The 16473-nt window shown below is 35.9% G+C and overlaps 1 protein-coding gene across 7 annotated transcripts in view; it reads left to right on the top strand.

Annotated features, from left to right (window-relative positions):
- The first annotated feature begins 12000 nt into the window (after positions 1-12000).
- Positions 12001-16473, top strand: part of LOC134653404 (fasciclin-2) — a 151715-nt gene continuing 147242 nt past the window's right edge. For 3 of the 7 annotated variants that reach the window (XM_063508751.1, XM_063508750.1, XM_063508749.1), the window contains exon 1: positions 12002-12452. In XM_063508751.1, coding sequence (XP_063364821.1) covers positions 12386-12452 — 67 coding nt within the window. In that variant the 5' untranslated portion in view covers positions 12002-12385. Of the gene's footprint in view, positions 12453-16473 lie in introns of all 7 variants that reach the window. The other 4 variants (XM_063508748.1, XM_063508752.1, XM_063508753.1 and 1 more) reach the window with 4 other exon arrangements.

The raw sequence follows: 16473 nt of genomic DNA, 5'->3' as shown, positions 1-16473 counted from the left end.
AGTGCTTTTTATAATTTACCATTTTAAGTACGTAGCAGGTTAAGGGTAGGTATGTTATGTTATAGTACATTACATACCTAAGGGAGGTGAATTCGTGAATGCTCCACATCGCAGGTGTTTGTGGCCCGAACCCAAGTTAAGGGCCATAAATATGCAATCTGGGGCTTTACGAATTACCGCCCGTGGTTTGTCTAAAGTTTTACGTCTTGCCTTGGTCAGGAAGTGAGATTTTCTCCTCGCGTAGCGGTGACGTAAAAGTTATAACCAACCAACCAATCCAAACTAACTATGTAGGTACCTCGTTGCCAATCGAATCGTTAGGTAGGTAAATAAATACATAAATAAAATAAAATAAAAATAAAGTAGTCCTCCAAGCCTCCAACCAAGCTTAACATAGGAAAAGGAAACCAAATGACTATTAGAAGTAGTATTTACATTTTTTCCACGGCCCAGCCTAATAAGGTAGGTAAACATTTTGAGAAAGCTGTACAAAAAACTTAAATATATAAGATTCGTATCAATCTATCTACAAATCTATACCTACATTGCAAACATATCTTAGACAATATTTGTGTAATCTTAGCCGCTTAACGCGGTTGCATCGCGGTTTCATCGCGGCTAGCCGCCATAGCGGCCAGCCGCTATATCAACCGCGTCAGGCGGCTGGCCGCTCAAACGAACCGCCTAAGCGGCCAGCCGCTAGTGCGTATGGGGCCTTAAAGCATATGTCTATACTTATTCCAATAATAGAAAATAGTAGATATTTGTATGTTTATTTTCTAATTTGTATCGACTTCACCGTTAATGTCCATCTATGGCAAATATCCGTCCATTCCATTCTTGTATTTTGTGCGAAATACAACTTGCTTCAAGCCAAGTTATCTTTGCGCACTTTCGCATGTCGTGCGGTGACATGACTAATGATCTTTAGAATAAGTATGAAATTGACTTACGCGTGTAGATTGGTACAGACCGTGATATATGAAAGTGACATTTTTGAAATTGTGATCGAGATGATAGCTTAACAACGTACCAGGTATAAATTACTTTATTTATGAACACATGGCTATTAAGAAAATTGATGGTGTAACTAAAACTAAGCTCTACGTTGCAGTGCTTATTATATAAAAAGTTGCATAGGTACAACTTATTATTACTATTAGACATATTTAGTAGGTAGGTACTAGATAAACCAAAAACCATAGGTGTATTTATTGTTTATATCCTCCATATATTGTTTACGTCGAAATAAATCATTCGTCAAATTAGGTGTATTGTATCATTTCATTTCATGGTATATCTATTAATTATCTTTTATCTTAGTGTATTTTAACTGCATACTATTGTCAGGCACTGATATTGCTGTCATTGTATCGCTCGCTGTCGTATGGCGACACAACAAACGAACCAAAATAATATCCTGTCACAGAATAAATAATAATATTAGGTACAGAAGATTCACTCTTTAACAAAACGCGTCTATTACTTACGACAGATATTGACCGCTAATATGGTGGCCCAAGCGCGAGCCGCTATAACATCAAAATTGGTGTGGCTCGCATGTACTTATAGGTAACTTGTAGCGAGTGAGCCATGCTTGATCCTGCTTATATACTTTCTTTCTTCTCTTAACTCGTGTTTCGCCAAACAGCCAGTTGTCCAATCATTCCCAAACTGTCTCAACCTCTCCCGGTCTCCAACTCTCCATGACACTGACTAGGGTGGATTTTTGCACCCCAACGTCCCGACGGATTACTCACAGTCCACTGCCCTACCGATATCGTTGAGGAGAGGTGAAAATGTTACCGACGAAAATCTAAATAAAGCAATATGGGCCCGCAATCATGCGCGAAATTTAGATACCGAGTTGAGATTCATTCTGAAATTTGCAGGTCGTGCGTTGGATTATAATGGTGCTGAGCGGGATTAGTGAAGGATCCTAAAAAAACGTATAATGAGGTCTGATTATACGTGATTTCCAAACTCGCAACGTATTTTACGTTTATTTCCTTTTTCTTCTTTGTTCTCTCTTTTTATTATTAATTAATAATTAATTATTTACCGCTAACTACACATTGAATATAGTATCCAACACTTGTTTTAAACTTGAATTGATGTTACGTTTTCTTTTACGACTCGATTAGCTACTTCAATATGAAGCGAAAAATTACAAAAAAATAGTAACCGGGTTTAACATTTAAATATTTTTTTTCGTACTTATAATACCGAACGGAATTCGAAATTGAAAATTCTCACACAATTGTGAATGCCTTAAGGGAAAGGTTGCGAAGGAGTCCGATTTAGAATTTGTTACAAAATATTTACTACTTTGAAGCTCGAGCGACAGATCTATTCAGATTTTGAAATATTATACCAATTTGATGTCAGTCTGCCTCAACAAAACAAGTGTTTTCCTGTTCTTTATATAACTGCATGGGGTTACAAAGCTTCTTAAATGCTTCTTAATGAGAGAAACTACATATATATATTTATATAATAGCTTACAATCTTCACATTGTAAATAAATCATTATTCTCGGATCGGATCGAGTTCTACTTCCAATGGCCAGTAATTTTCAATTTTCGTAGCAAATTAAACATGTATGTAGGAATTAAATACCCTCAAATATATGTTGGTAACTTGTTATGTTTTGCTACATTTACTTTTTCTTTTTCATTTTGTAAAACCAGTTAGAAAATCTTTTATTGCATTGTATCTTTGATTAAAAATTCAAAAGCATTATTATAAAGCATTAGAATATCGTGTCTTTTTTACGAGGCATATCTATCATACATATACTTTCCTATTTAAAATACGTAGCTAAAAGAACACATTAAAAAAGAAACTAAGTAATACACAAGAAAAGAGAGCTTTTTACGTAAGCTACTTAATAGACCAACAAGGTTTATCGTAAGCTCATTTTACGCAGTCGCCAATAAAAATATTACAATCTCAAAGCTTTGATGTTGAACTAAGTAAACGTTTTGAGGTTCCCACTTGATAGAGTGCTTATTTATTTAGGCCTTGGTCTAGTCTAGACTGAGCCCCGGATTAGCTAGGGTCGCTAAGATTGATAAATCTGGTAAAACTTTACATTCTGTCGAACTCCTGCCTTCAAACGGTAATTAGTAGTTTATTGGCGATCAAAACCAATATTCAGAAAGCTTTATACCTACTACATAGTATAAAAGCTTCCCGCTGTCTGTCTGTCCCTATATATGCTTAGATCTTTAAAACTACGCAACGGATTTTGATGCGGTTTTTTTAATAGATAGAGTGATTCAAGAGGAAGGTTTATGTATAATTTGTTAACCCGTGCGAAGCCTGGGCGGGTCGCTAGTCAATATCAATACATAATATATTATAAAACAAAGTCTCTGCCGCGTCTGTCTGTCTGTATGTTCGCGATAAACTCAAAAACTAGTTACTGTACGGATTTTCATGCGGTTTTCACCGATTAATATAGTGATTCTTGAGGAAGGTTTAAGTGTATAATTTGTAAAGGTTTTGTGTAAATTCGTTGAACTACCCGAGCGAAGCCGGGGCGGGTCGCTAGTCTAATATAAATTTAGTATGTTGTTGCTATCTAATAAATTTAACTACAATTCTGCTGTTTGTAACAAAGGAACTATGTACATATTACATATTATGATACAGTAACACTTAAAAGATTAGAAACGGCAAATTGTATAACAAAAACGCATAATTCACTTCACTATGGAAACGAAGCATTAAGTTTTAGGTGGTTTTAGTGTGTCGGTCGTTTAGTTGACAACCCTACTGCTCTGAGCAGACCGAAATGAAATGAAATTCGACTATCATATTTTATTTACTTTGGTCAATAGCGCATTTGTTATCATACCTATGGGGAATGTTTTAATTCTATTTGCTCAGTCAAAACAAGGGCCTGATCCCCTTTCAATTAATTTATCCGAGCATCCCGAGGCATGCTTTTTATTCCATTTTGCGTCGAGTTAAATCGAGAATTGGTCGGATCTATTAAGGTTACATGGCAAATAGGGGTCGGGCCGCCATGTCGGTATCAGTTTTGATTATGATATCTCTATATGTGTGGATTTGGCGCGGGTATTGGATTGTGGCGGTTCAATCATGAAACATGATAATTGATTATTCGTGTCTATTGCTCGAACATATCTTGCAACTCTTGCAAGTTGGGTAGGTAATTCCTACATAGTATGTCCTCAACCCCATTTAGAATTTTGTTTTCATTGTGAGCACTTGAAAAGTTCCGTTGCGATCAACTGTTTATTTAAATTTCGTTACATTAAGCTAATTAAAATTTCCTATCCGTCCCCCGGATTATATATCGTTACTATTTGTTGTTATATCGTCTTACTTTTGGCCGATTGACTTGCGCATGCCTGTCTAATAATCTATTTAATTAATTTACCCTAGTTTTAATTCAAAACCAATCTGATTATCATTTGTATGTTTATTAATTTATAGTTTAGTTTTAAAAGTATTTAAAATTCTAAAACTAAAAAGTGCCTGTTTTCTTTTAACTTTTTCGGTGTTTTAATAGGGATGTTGACAATTTTTTGGAACTGGTTTCATTTTGTAGATAGACACGTAATAATTACAGAAAAAAATATTAAAAAAATATATTCATTAATTTTGAATAAAAAAACATGTATAATAAGTTTCGTGTTTAAATTTCGCGCCTAAACGCTCCAAACTGTCACGTGACCTTGATGACGTAACGGCGTTTTAAACAAACTGCTGTCAGTCATTTTTTTAAATTCTTTATATGGCAACTGACAATTTTTTTTAAAGCGTTAACACACTACCGCATCGGACAGTGACCTTCTTTCTCGCTCTAACTTATAGCTGCGTCCTTAACGCACCACCTTACACACTATCGATTCGTGCGCCGCACCGCACCAAGATCGCGTTTCGGTACGATAATCTGTAGACACTTAGGCAGGTTTTATAACTTGTCTTTGGTGATTCCACTGTGATTACGTCACGCGCTCCGATTGGCGTTTGCAGTCACGTGATACTGGGCATTATTTTAAATACTTTTGATTATTTTTAATTAATTTATTGCGCATATTTACACTTGCAAAATATGATTTTCCGCGTTCTAATATTCCCTGCTATGGTAAAAACATAACATGTTATATATTCGCGATTCATGTCAACATCCCTATTTCACTAGTTTGGTGCTATTGTACGTAATTGAAGTACAGAAAACATGGAATGTTTCTTTAATAGAGAACAGTAAAGTGTCATTCAATAGAACTTGCTAACTATGTAAACAAAAGTTACTAGTAAATTGACATTCAGTGTCAATTTTAGTATGGCGGTTTGTTTACATAGTTAGCAAGTTCTATTGAATGACACTTTAAAGCTCTTACAACCTCTATTTTCCCAACCCATTAAATGATATGATATCGTATAAGATAAATGAGCATCTAATTTCAACCACTCAATGCAAAAAGGTCGTTGTGAAACTTTAAAAGCCAATTTACTCTATGATTGGGTCCCGGGTACACAGATTTTAATACGAATTGTGTAGATTAAAAAACTTTCACCGAATCTCGTAGCTGTGAGTGACAGCGTGAGGCAATCCCCATCCCATCAATAATTTTGGTTATCAAAAGAATTTGACGGCTCTGGGAATTTAGAGGTTAACGTTGGAACAATCGGGGTTTTTTCTGGTGTTAAAAATATTGAAAGAAAATCGTAATGAAGTATTTGTCTGTGCATAGATGTAACCTTCACGATTTTTACACATTATCATTATGACAAAACTTCCGTGAGACTTAAAATACGTGAGTGACCCGTTTCTAATATATGTATTTAATATTATCATTATGTTCGGAGGCAAACCTTAAAACTTAATTAAAAACGCGGTTAAATCCCGTTGTACAATTTAATAATGTATTTCGCGGTCAGTTTAAGTAATTTGTGCGTACGGTTTTTCTGTTTTATATCGTGTCATTATAAATGCCATTCTTTAATGATATGTAATTAATACAGTTTGAATGTTTGTATAAATCATTTACTTAGATAATAAAATCGACGTTTGGTTCTCCGCAGACTATTTACTGACCCAAAATACTGACCACATTCAATATCATTTCATGTTTAAATAATACATAGTCTGGCGTTAAATTAAACACAAGTCGTCTCCTTCACGATTTTCGTAGACATCTCTTCTAAATACCTAAAACTGGTATGGATGTGTTCCTCGTGGTCTCTAGAATACGAATTGACCGGTTTTAGTTTATGGAGAGGGGGACGTGTCGATAAAAAGGGGGGGAATGTGGGCGGCCGACCAGCATTGATATTTGTTCACATCTTGAGTCCTATGGGACCGATCGGTTCGTTTCAGGTGTCGTTTGAAAGAGTATTAAACGTGCTATTATTGCTTCATAATAACTGTAGTCATAACTGTAGTCGTTTAGAAAATATTTTAAAATATATGATTTTTTACCGTGCATGGATGGCATAAGTACTGACAAAACATGCGTCTAACTCAATAAATTATAACTTTAGCGCAATTAATGTTATTACAAAATATACGAGAAATTTCATTAGCTTTCTAAAAACATAAGATTTATTAGTGTATGGTATTATATAACCATGTAATGATGAATTTTTTCAGCATGGGTCACTACGCACCGTCACGTAAATGGCGGGCGACCGACCACAACTGTTCATTGTTTCTCGGGTTCTATTTTACTGATCAATTGGTGATGGATACCATTAGAAAGAATGTTAAATGTACAATAATTGGTTTCTAATAACCGTAGTCATAACTGTAGTCATTTACAAAATAATTGAAAATATATGATTTTTACCGTGCATGGACATAAGTACTGGTAAAACATGCTTCTAACTCAATAGATTATAACATTACCGCAATAAATATTTTCAAAATATACGGGAAATTTTATGAGCTATCCAAAAATATAAGTTTTATTGCTTTATAATGTTGTATAACTAAGTAATCATGAATTTTGTTCAGCATGGGTACTGTGCACCGTCACGTAAATGGAGCCCGGCCATCGTTGAGTTTTCATTATATTTCAGGTTCTATTTTTCTGATACATGGTGGATACCATTTGCAAGCATATTAAATTTTCTGTGAATACTCGATTGTTTGAAATCTGAGGCCCAAAATAACCATTTTAAAAATATTAAAGAAAATGTTTAATTTTTACCTTAGAGGTTTGCTTAGTGACTGAAATAATTTGAGAAAGAGATAATGTAGTAAATATAGCGTGAAATTTTTAGAGTAAAATGAGCAAACTATTTATTAATTTTCCAAAAATATTGTTTAGTTACCGTACAACTATAAACATATATGTAGGTATGCCAGGACCAATTTCGCCAAGCAAGCAAACACACGGCGCGGCGAGCGCCTGGTAGACCAGCAGCATTCTATTATTGTTTGACAGTAAATTTTATAATGTAGGTATCCAAAATGATAAAATATCGATATAAATGATGGTTTGTTTGTTTTGTTTTTTTATCACAGGAAACTTAAGTATAGTTTGACTCTTTTGACAAAAGCCCAGTTCTAGGTTCATAACATCGTTAAGTTCGTAGCTTTCATGATTGCAAAACCACTGCATATGAAGTACTTAATATCTGTGTTGTTATTTGACTCACGCGTCTACACGTAAAACGTTTTCAAACCCACTCCGTAGTTAATAATTTAAAATCACCTTTTTAGTGAGATCTGAGGCTTGTGGCGTTAAAGAGATATTTGTCGCCGCACGCTCCAGGATGCAAAATAAGTGACTACTATTTGAGTAGCAGCGTATGTCCACATAATAACTATCCGTGAAGTCCGGTTTTAAGTATAGTAATAGTAAGATAAGGTCAATATTGAGTAAACTATCTATATTATATTTATTTACTATTTTATTTTACGGTCTAATTTATAGTTTTTGCTTACCTATTGATTCATTGGCGTTTGGCATTGTAGTTTTAGCTTGTAAGTATGACTCTATTGACAGTTATAAGATGTACTACGGTATTTAAATAACGCTCGTCTGTAACTACATGATCTTAGATCTATAATAGCGACTCATAACTTCTCTGTTCGACTGTAAGTCATACAAGAGAGTTAAGTAGCGATTGCGATATAAAAAGCTATAAGTAGAAGGCTTTATCACGCGTTTAGAACCTTAAGTGCAAATTGCAGATTATTACTCATATAGATGTTAAGGTTGTTCAATTCACTTTGAGCTATAAGCTATAATACTAGCAGCTTAACATGCAATATAGCGCCCAAAACAGCTACTGTAGATCTTAAATCTTTAGATGAACCTTTTAAACACTTTTATCTCACCAGAGCCTGTAAACTGTAAACTAAGACTATAGATGTAGCTATTCTAGAGCCAGGCTGTCTTTAGGTAAGAAAATAGGTGCTAAGTGTCGCCTAATTGTTTGTTGGGATTTATATGACGGTGCGCAGTGACCCATGCTGAACAAAATTCATTATTACTTGGTTATATAATATCTTACACCAATAAATCTTATGTTTTTGGAAAGATAATGAAATGTCTCGTATATTTTGTAAATACATTAATTGCGATAAAGTTATAATTTATTAAGTTAGAACCATGTTTTAGCAGTACTTATGTGCATGCACGGTAAAAAATCATGTTTTCAATTATTTTGAAAATGACTAAAGTTATGACTACAGTTATTGAAAACCAATTATAGTACGTTTAATATTCTTTCAAATGGTATCTATCACGAACTGATCAATAAAATAAAACCCGAGAAATAATGAAAAGTTGACACCGATCTCCTGCCATTTACGTGACGGCGCTTAGTGACCCATGTTGAACAAAATTCGTAATTACTTGGTTATATAATATCATACACCAATAAAACTTATATTTTTGGAAAGCTAATGAAATTTCACGTACATTTTGTAAGAATATTATTGGAGTAAAGTTATAATTTATTGAGTTAGACGCATATTTTATCAGTACTTATGCCATCCATGCACGGTAAAAAAAATCAAATATTTTAAAATATTTTGTAAATTACTAAAGTTATGACTACGGCTATTAGAAACCATTTATTGTACGTTTAATAACCTTTCAAATGGTACCTATCAGCAATTGATCAATAAAATAGAACCCGAGAAATAATGAAAAGTTTACGTCGGTCGCCCGCCATTTACGTGACGGTGCGTAGTGACCCATGCTGAACAAAATTCGTTATTAATTGGTTATATAATATCATACGCCAATAAAACTTATGTTTTTGGTAAGCTAATGAAATGTCTCGTATATTTTGTAATAAAATAATTGCGGTATTGTTGTAATTTATTGAGTTAGGCGCATATTTAATCAGTACTTATGCCATCCATGCACGGTATAAAATCAAATATTTTAAAATATTTTGTAAACGACTACAGTTATGACTACGGTTATTATGAAACAATAATAGCACGTTTAATACTCTTTCAAACGACACCTCACACGAACCGATCGGTCCCATAGGACTCAAGATGTGAACAAATATCAATAATGGTCGGCCGCCATCTTTGCCCCCCTTTTTTTCGACCCGTCCCCCACTCCATAAACTAAAACCGGTCATTTCGTATTCTAGAGATCACGAGGAACACATCCATACCAGTTTTAGGTATTTAGAAGAGATGTCGACGACTTTTCTCGAAACAGGCCGATTTCCACCTGTCTAACACTAATGAACCACAAAACAGTAAGTGCAGTTTGGTCCCGTTTAGTTTAAATAATGCGTAAAAAACCTGTAATTTCGAATTAAAACCGTTTAATTATTATCCATGCACACAAGAAAAAACAACGGTTTGTTATTTATTCACCGTATCGGGCATGAAATTAATTATGTATGCCGTAATCAGTCATCGGAGAGAAATGAAGCGATGAAAATAACCAAATTGACACGGTGTTAATAATCACCGCGGACGTGTAGCGACTGATGAAGCCGTTAATTTGAGGCTGTGGCCGTTGTTTTGTCGTCCATAATTCTTACAATGAAATAAATAGTTTTGCACTGAGGAAGATCTCCTGAGGGCTACACCCCGAGGGCTAGAAGTGGCAAAGCATTGGCAGGCAAAAATTTAGTTTTGAAAAGTTTGATCCCTCTACAGTCTACACGAAAAAGAAAAAGAACAGCTTTGTTATTAATTTTATATGCTAAGTAATAATTTATTTAAACTTTAATGTACAAAACATTAAAAAAAAATACAAATGGCGGACTTAATGCCTAATGGTGTCAGACAATTATGTACTCATACCTATAATAGACGTAAAAATAGTGCAAGAATTAAAGTAAGTAGGTAAGTTTAAACTGTTTTTGTTTTATTCGCGAACAATTTTAAAATCTACTGCTAAAATATCCAAGTAAGTACCAAAAAAATATCAATTTAAAATATGAATCGTTCGGTCACTTCTGCCTTACCAAATAGGTACCTACTTATAAAAAAAAACAGATTTTTATGCATGTGCCTTACATTTGTTTAGTCACCGTGTGACTATTAAATTTTACCGGTTTTTATCGGCAAAAGTTTGATTAAAATTAAACTATTTGTAGGTAAAATTAACTTTTTATCATAAACTTAAGTATAATTTTTAGACTTTCATTTAATTTACTTACAAATAAGTATACAATTATTTAGTAATTTTACTACTTTTGATGGCGGGCAAATAGTTACCCAAGTTTGCTCACGTACCATGACGTCACTTTGCTTTCGTCACCAAGTTTAAAAAGCGGCCAAGTGCGAGTCGGACTCGCCCATGAAGGGTTCCGTATTTAGGCGATTTATGACGTATAAAAAAAAAACTAAATCGATACAGCACATTTGCAGATTAACAAAAAAAGTTACCTTTTAGATTTAGATTTCTGTACAGCTAACACGCACACAAATATCAACAGGTTGAACTGAATGTTTACACACACAGCTACAAAAATACTCATTGCAAAAAGCGGCCAAGTGCGAGTCGGACTCGCCCATGAAGGGTTCCGTATTTAGGCGATTTATGACGTATAAAAAAAAACTACTTACTAGATCTCGTTCAAACCAATTTTCGGTGGAAGTTTACATGGTACATCATATATTTTTTTTAGTTTTATCATTCTCTTATTTTAGAAGTTACAGGGTCCCCCCCGGACACCCATTTTACCACTTTGGAAGTGTCTCTCGCGCAAACTATTCAGTTTAGAAAAAAATGATATTAGAAACCTCAATATCATTTTTGAAGACCTATCCATAGATATCCCACACGTATGGGTTTGATGGAAAAAAGATTTTTGAGTTTCAGTTCGAAGTATGGGGAACCCCAAAAATTTATTGTTTTTTTTCTATTTTTGTGTGAAAATCTTAATGCGGTTCACAGAATACATCTACTTACCAAGTTTCAACAGTATAGTTCTTATAGTTTCGGAGAAAAGTGGCTGTGACATACGGACGGACAGACAGACGGACAGACGGACAGACGGACAGACAGACAGACAGACATGACGAATCTATAAGGGTTCCGTTTTTTGCCATTTGGCTACGGAACCCTAAAAATCATTCAGTTACCTAAGTAACGAACCAATCAAACATGATGGTCGTTTGAAATTTAAAACCAAAAAAAACTTAATATATGTATTTTTCGAAATTTTTGTACAATTAGTAGGTAAGTACGTACAAGCCGAGTATTCTAATAACTTGTTTTGGTTTGGTCCTTGCATCTTCACTACATAGTATATAAAACAAAGTCGCTTCCCGCTGTCTGTCTGTCTGTCTATATGCTTAGATCTTTAAAACTACGCAACGGATTTTGATGCGGTTTTCTTTTTAATAGATAGGTACAGTGATTCAAGAGGAAGGTCTATGTATAATTTGTTAACCCGTGCGAAGCCGGGGCGGGTCGCTAGTGCAATATAAATCCATGTTGTATCGCGTCGCATGCCTGGTTGGTACTTACAGTCCAGTCTCTAGCCCACAGGACGAGGCTCCGACGCCGCGTAGTTCCGCATTCGGCCGCCGCCGCGCCGTGTCGCTCCCATCGCTGCCAGTATCATCAGTATCGCTGAGAGCTCGCCGGATGCGGACGTACGCTCCTCCGCATTCCCGCTCGATCGACTACACGAAACAAGTTTTTCCGAATTTGAACTGGTGAAACAACCCGCTACCGACAAACGTCATAATGAACTACTGTGAAATCATTCCAAGACTGCTTCGCAAACTGATTTAAGGACAGTTTATTGTGCAATTTGTGGTTAAATCTTTATCTTTGACGAAGGTGTAACAAAAACGCGAGTGAAATTGTTTATTGTTTTGAAACAAAGACGTTGAAGTTTGTAGTTTGAATTTCTGTTGTTTTTCTTGAGGACGCAAACGAATAGCGTGTTGAAAAGAGACAGAATGAGGTCCCATCGGCTTGGAGCGACAGGTGTGGCGGGGTTAGCGGTGTTACTGGCAACTTTATCAGGTAACCGACTTTTTTACAAGCGATTTGTCAGTTGTTAGTAACAGTGGGTTTGTTAACAAATGACAATGAAATGAAACCTGTGTGACTCTAAAAGTGTTTGCAAACCGGTCATTCGTGCGCGTATTGTGCATGAGTCATTTGATATCAATGACGGTTTGTGTTTGTAGGTTATGTCACGATAACCGAAGGTGGGCGCCCGGTAGCATTGTACTTAATTACCGGCTATTACCGGTTATTAATCTTTTATCGCTGTACTTGTTTGGTGCATGTGTGAATCCTATAAGAATGTATCGAACTTATTATTTACGAAAACGGGACTTTTAAATTACCTCTGACGTTTCGAGGACGGCATTGTGTGGTCCTGTGGTCTTGGAAGAGACTGGCTAAATAAAGTTGACATCAACATGGACATCACACTCTTCTTGTTTATCAACTTGAACGTTTTACACATAGATACACATATTCTACATATGTTGTGTAAAAATCGTGAAAATTTCAATGTGTCTCTCGGTCATGTTATTCACTTTTCTGTAAAGGAAAACATTGTGTTTCCCCTTTGGGTTGAAAGGTCAGATAGCATTCGCTTTCGTAAAAACTAGTGCCGGCGCGAATTCTTGGGATTAGCTGCCGAGCGGACCCTAGGCTCCCATGAGCTTTGGCACAAAGCCGGGATAACGCTAGGAGGACGATGATTTACAATTAATTAAATAATGTTAATAATGTAGGTTGGTTAATAAGGTACTTTATTAGTTAGCTTCGGACCAGTGTTTTTTTACTTTTTTATTGCTAGACATCTTTTTAAATAATTAAATTGTGCAACAGCTGCGACCAATTTAGCTGTTATCTCAAATAAACTAAAACTGAAATAAGTACTTAATTACCTACCCAACAAAGTAAAACAGGAACAGTTAATGTTGAAGACAAAAATCCGGTAAGTGTCCCAAGAGACACAGACCGTGGTATAACTCAAGGGACTATAAAAAATTGAAGAAAAAATCTTCAATTTACTGCCAGTTTCGATAGCGTGGGAGAGAGCGCAATACAGGTAAAAATTAATTCAGATTCGTCAGATTTTAGTTTCCTACCACTAATTCAGTAACTTTAAAGGTGGTATTTCGGTTTTGCTCGAAGCCGAACCTTCGGCCGAAATATGATTTTTTTGCTGAAAGCTGCCGGAACCTAGTACTATTATTTATTCTCTGCCGGAACCGAAATTTCGGTCGGACACTTATTGTATGCTCCATCTTATGTTATAGTTAAGACTAGCGACCCGCTTCGCACGGGTTAACAAATTATAAATAAAGCTTCCTCTTCAATCACTCTATCTATTTTAAAAAACCGCATCAAAATCCGTTGCGTAGTTTTAAAGATCTAAGCATACATACAGACAGACAGACAGCGGGAAGCGGCTTTGTTTTATACTATGTAGTGATGATCTATAGCCCTAGTGACCCTAGTGTTCAATTCAAGGACATACAGTCATATTCTACACAGCCTCTCTCTGTGACTCACGGCGCCTACATTTTTATGAATTTAATATTCAACCGCCAAGCTTGCACGATCTCTTTTTATGTCCCTCATAAAGCATTCTTTGTGTGTGTGTTAGTGCGAGAGGGAGGTGTTTTTTTATATCTGACATAAACACAATCGTGCTTGGTCTAATCTAGAATAATTAACTAGAATAAATACTATCGGCCGCGGTATTTTCGGACCGACACGCCTTCAAGAAAAGAGCGTAGGTACTCCCATCTTAATTCCGGCAACGCATTTGCAAATCCCCTGGTGTTTCAGGTGTCCATGGGTGACGGTGATTGCTTACCATCAGGCGATTATTTTGTTTCGTTGTTCGTTGAAGCCGTTAAAAGGGTTTATCGAATTCCTGGGTTGAAAATGTCACGTATTATTTTCTTACCTGTTCAATAAGTACCTACTTCAATATTGTTGAGTACCCAAACAGAAATATATGTATAATTTTAAGTACATTGGGAAGCAAAAATTACCAGCTATATTTTTATGCATTTAGCAGAATTATCCGACAATAAGTTTCCGAGCCTCTCGCAGTCATATCATAGTCATAAAATACGATAACCACGGGTACCTTTCTATTCTTTCTAAGGATATTTTAACCTCTCGTATAACGCTGATCCGCGCAGTATTGAATTCTTATTAATTGTTAATTGGAGTTCAATACCTACTAACGTGGATCCGCCGGAAGGCGGTTATAGGAGAGGTTAAACAAAATGTCCCTTTTACATTGCTCTTGAGTGTAGTCTGGTTCAAACAATTAGCAACCGTAGACTGAACTAAATGAGCGCCAACAAGGCCTAGTTGCGCAAAAACCGTTATGTGCACAATGCACAGGTGAACAAAAGATCTAAAGATTTTCGCTATATTTGTAAGGGCCACTTGCTCCAACCCACTAACACTAGTGTCAAATAGTACTGGTAACCATGATAACTCTTGCATTACCCAGTTAACCCAGGGTTACTGAGTGGTGCAAGGTGCGATTTAGCATTAAAAAACCAACAAAAAGCGGCCAAGTGCGAGTCGGAATCGCCCATGAAGGGTTCCGTATTTAGGCGATTTATGACGTATTAAAAAAAACTACTTACTAGATCTCGTTCAAACCAATTTTCGGTGGAAGTTTACATGGTAATGTACATCATATATTTTTTTTAGTTTTATCATTCTGTTATTTTAGAAGTTACAGGGGGGGGGGACACACATTTTACCACTTTGGAAGTGTCTCTCGCGCAAACTATTCAATTTAGAAAAAAAAAATATTAGAATCCTCAATATCATTTTTGAAGACCTATCCATAGATACCCCACACGTATGGGTTTGATGAAAAAAAAAATTTTTTGAAAGTATGGGGAACCCCAAAAATTTATTGTTTTTTTTTCTATTTTTGTGTGAAAATCTTAATGCGGTTCACAGAATACATCTACTTACCAAGTTTCAACAGTATAGTTCTTATAGTTTCGGAGAAAAGTGACTGTGACATACGGACGGACAGACGGACAGACAGACAGACAGACAGACAGACATGATGAATCTATAAGGGTTCCGTTTTTTGCCATTTGGCTACGGAACCCTAAAAAAATGATGAGGTTTTTATCAGCATATTGATGAAAATATTGTTCCATAATAATGCGTTGATTAAGAATGAAAAGGTTGCTGCAGCAAATATCAGTTATCCGAGCATCAATATTGATTTTGAAGTTTCCTGCAATAATCCGAATGCAACCAGTCCATTTCCAACCGCAGCTGCACTACTGTTCATTTACTATGGAAATTGACAGTAACAGCGACGCGTTCAGTACCAGTAGTGCAGCTGCGGTCAGAAATAGAATGTTAACCTTAATGTGCAAAGGTGGCAGAAACAATAGCAGAATCCGCCATTTCTGCTACGTTTGTTCTCGGCGCACTCGTGCGTTACGTTCTCATCCGACTCGTCCGCCAGCAAATCAATCAAATGGAAATTCCATGTCCGTGTGTAGCAGTTTTAGAATAACTCGTTTTTATTCGAAATGTTTGTGCCGAATGCCTGAAAAAGAATTTTCGCTTTTCGGATGTTTTTTTGGCTACTATTTATTTTGAAATCACTACATAGTCACTACATAGTATAAAACAAAGTCGTTTCCCGCTGTCTGCCTGTCCCTATGTATTCTTAGATCTTTAACACTACGCAACGGATTTTGACGCGGTTTTTTTCAATAGATAGTGATTCAAGAGGAAGGTTTAATGTATAATTTGTTAACCCGTGCGAAGCCGGGGCGGGTCGCTAGTGTTAATATAATATAGAGGTTTTGAATAAAGTGTGTTACACTTTAAAAATCTTAAAACCTGTTTAGGTGCGCACTAGCTAGCTGCGAAGCTGGATCAAGCACGCAACTAAAAATCCTGTTTCTACGTGCTTGGGATGCCATCACATCAAGCCACATCACTGGCAATATTAACTGAGATATAAAATGATATTCACGAAGTCAGCGCATCTGCCGTGTCATTAGCCTCAGTCATT

This window comes from Cydia amplana, chromosome 13 (assembly GCF_948474715.1).
Source record: "Cydia amplana chromosome 13, ilCydAmpl1.1, whole genome shotgun sequence".
Lineage (NCBI taxonomy): Eukaryota > Metazoa > Arthropoda > Insecta > Lepidoptera > Tortricidae > Cydia > Cydia amplana.
The sequence above is the reverse complement of the archived record's forward strand: the minus strand, read 5'-3'. Positions and strand labels throughout refer to the sequence as shown.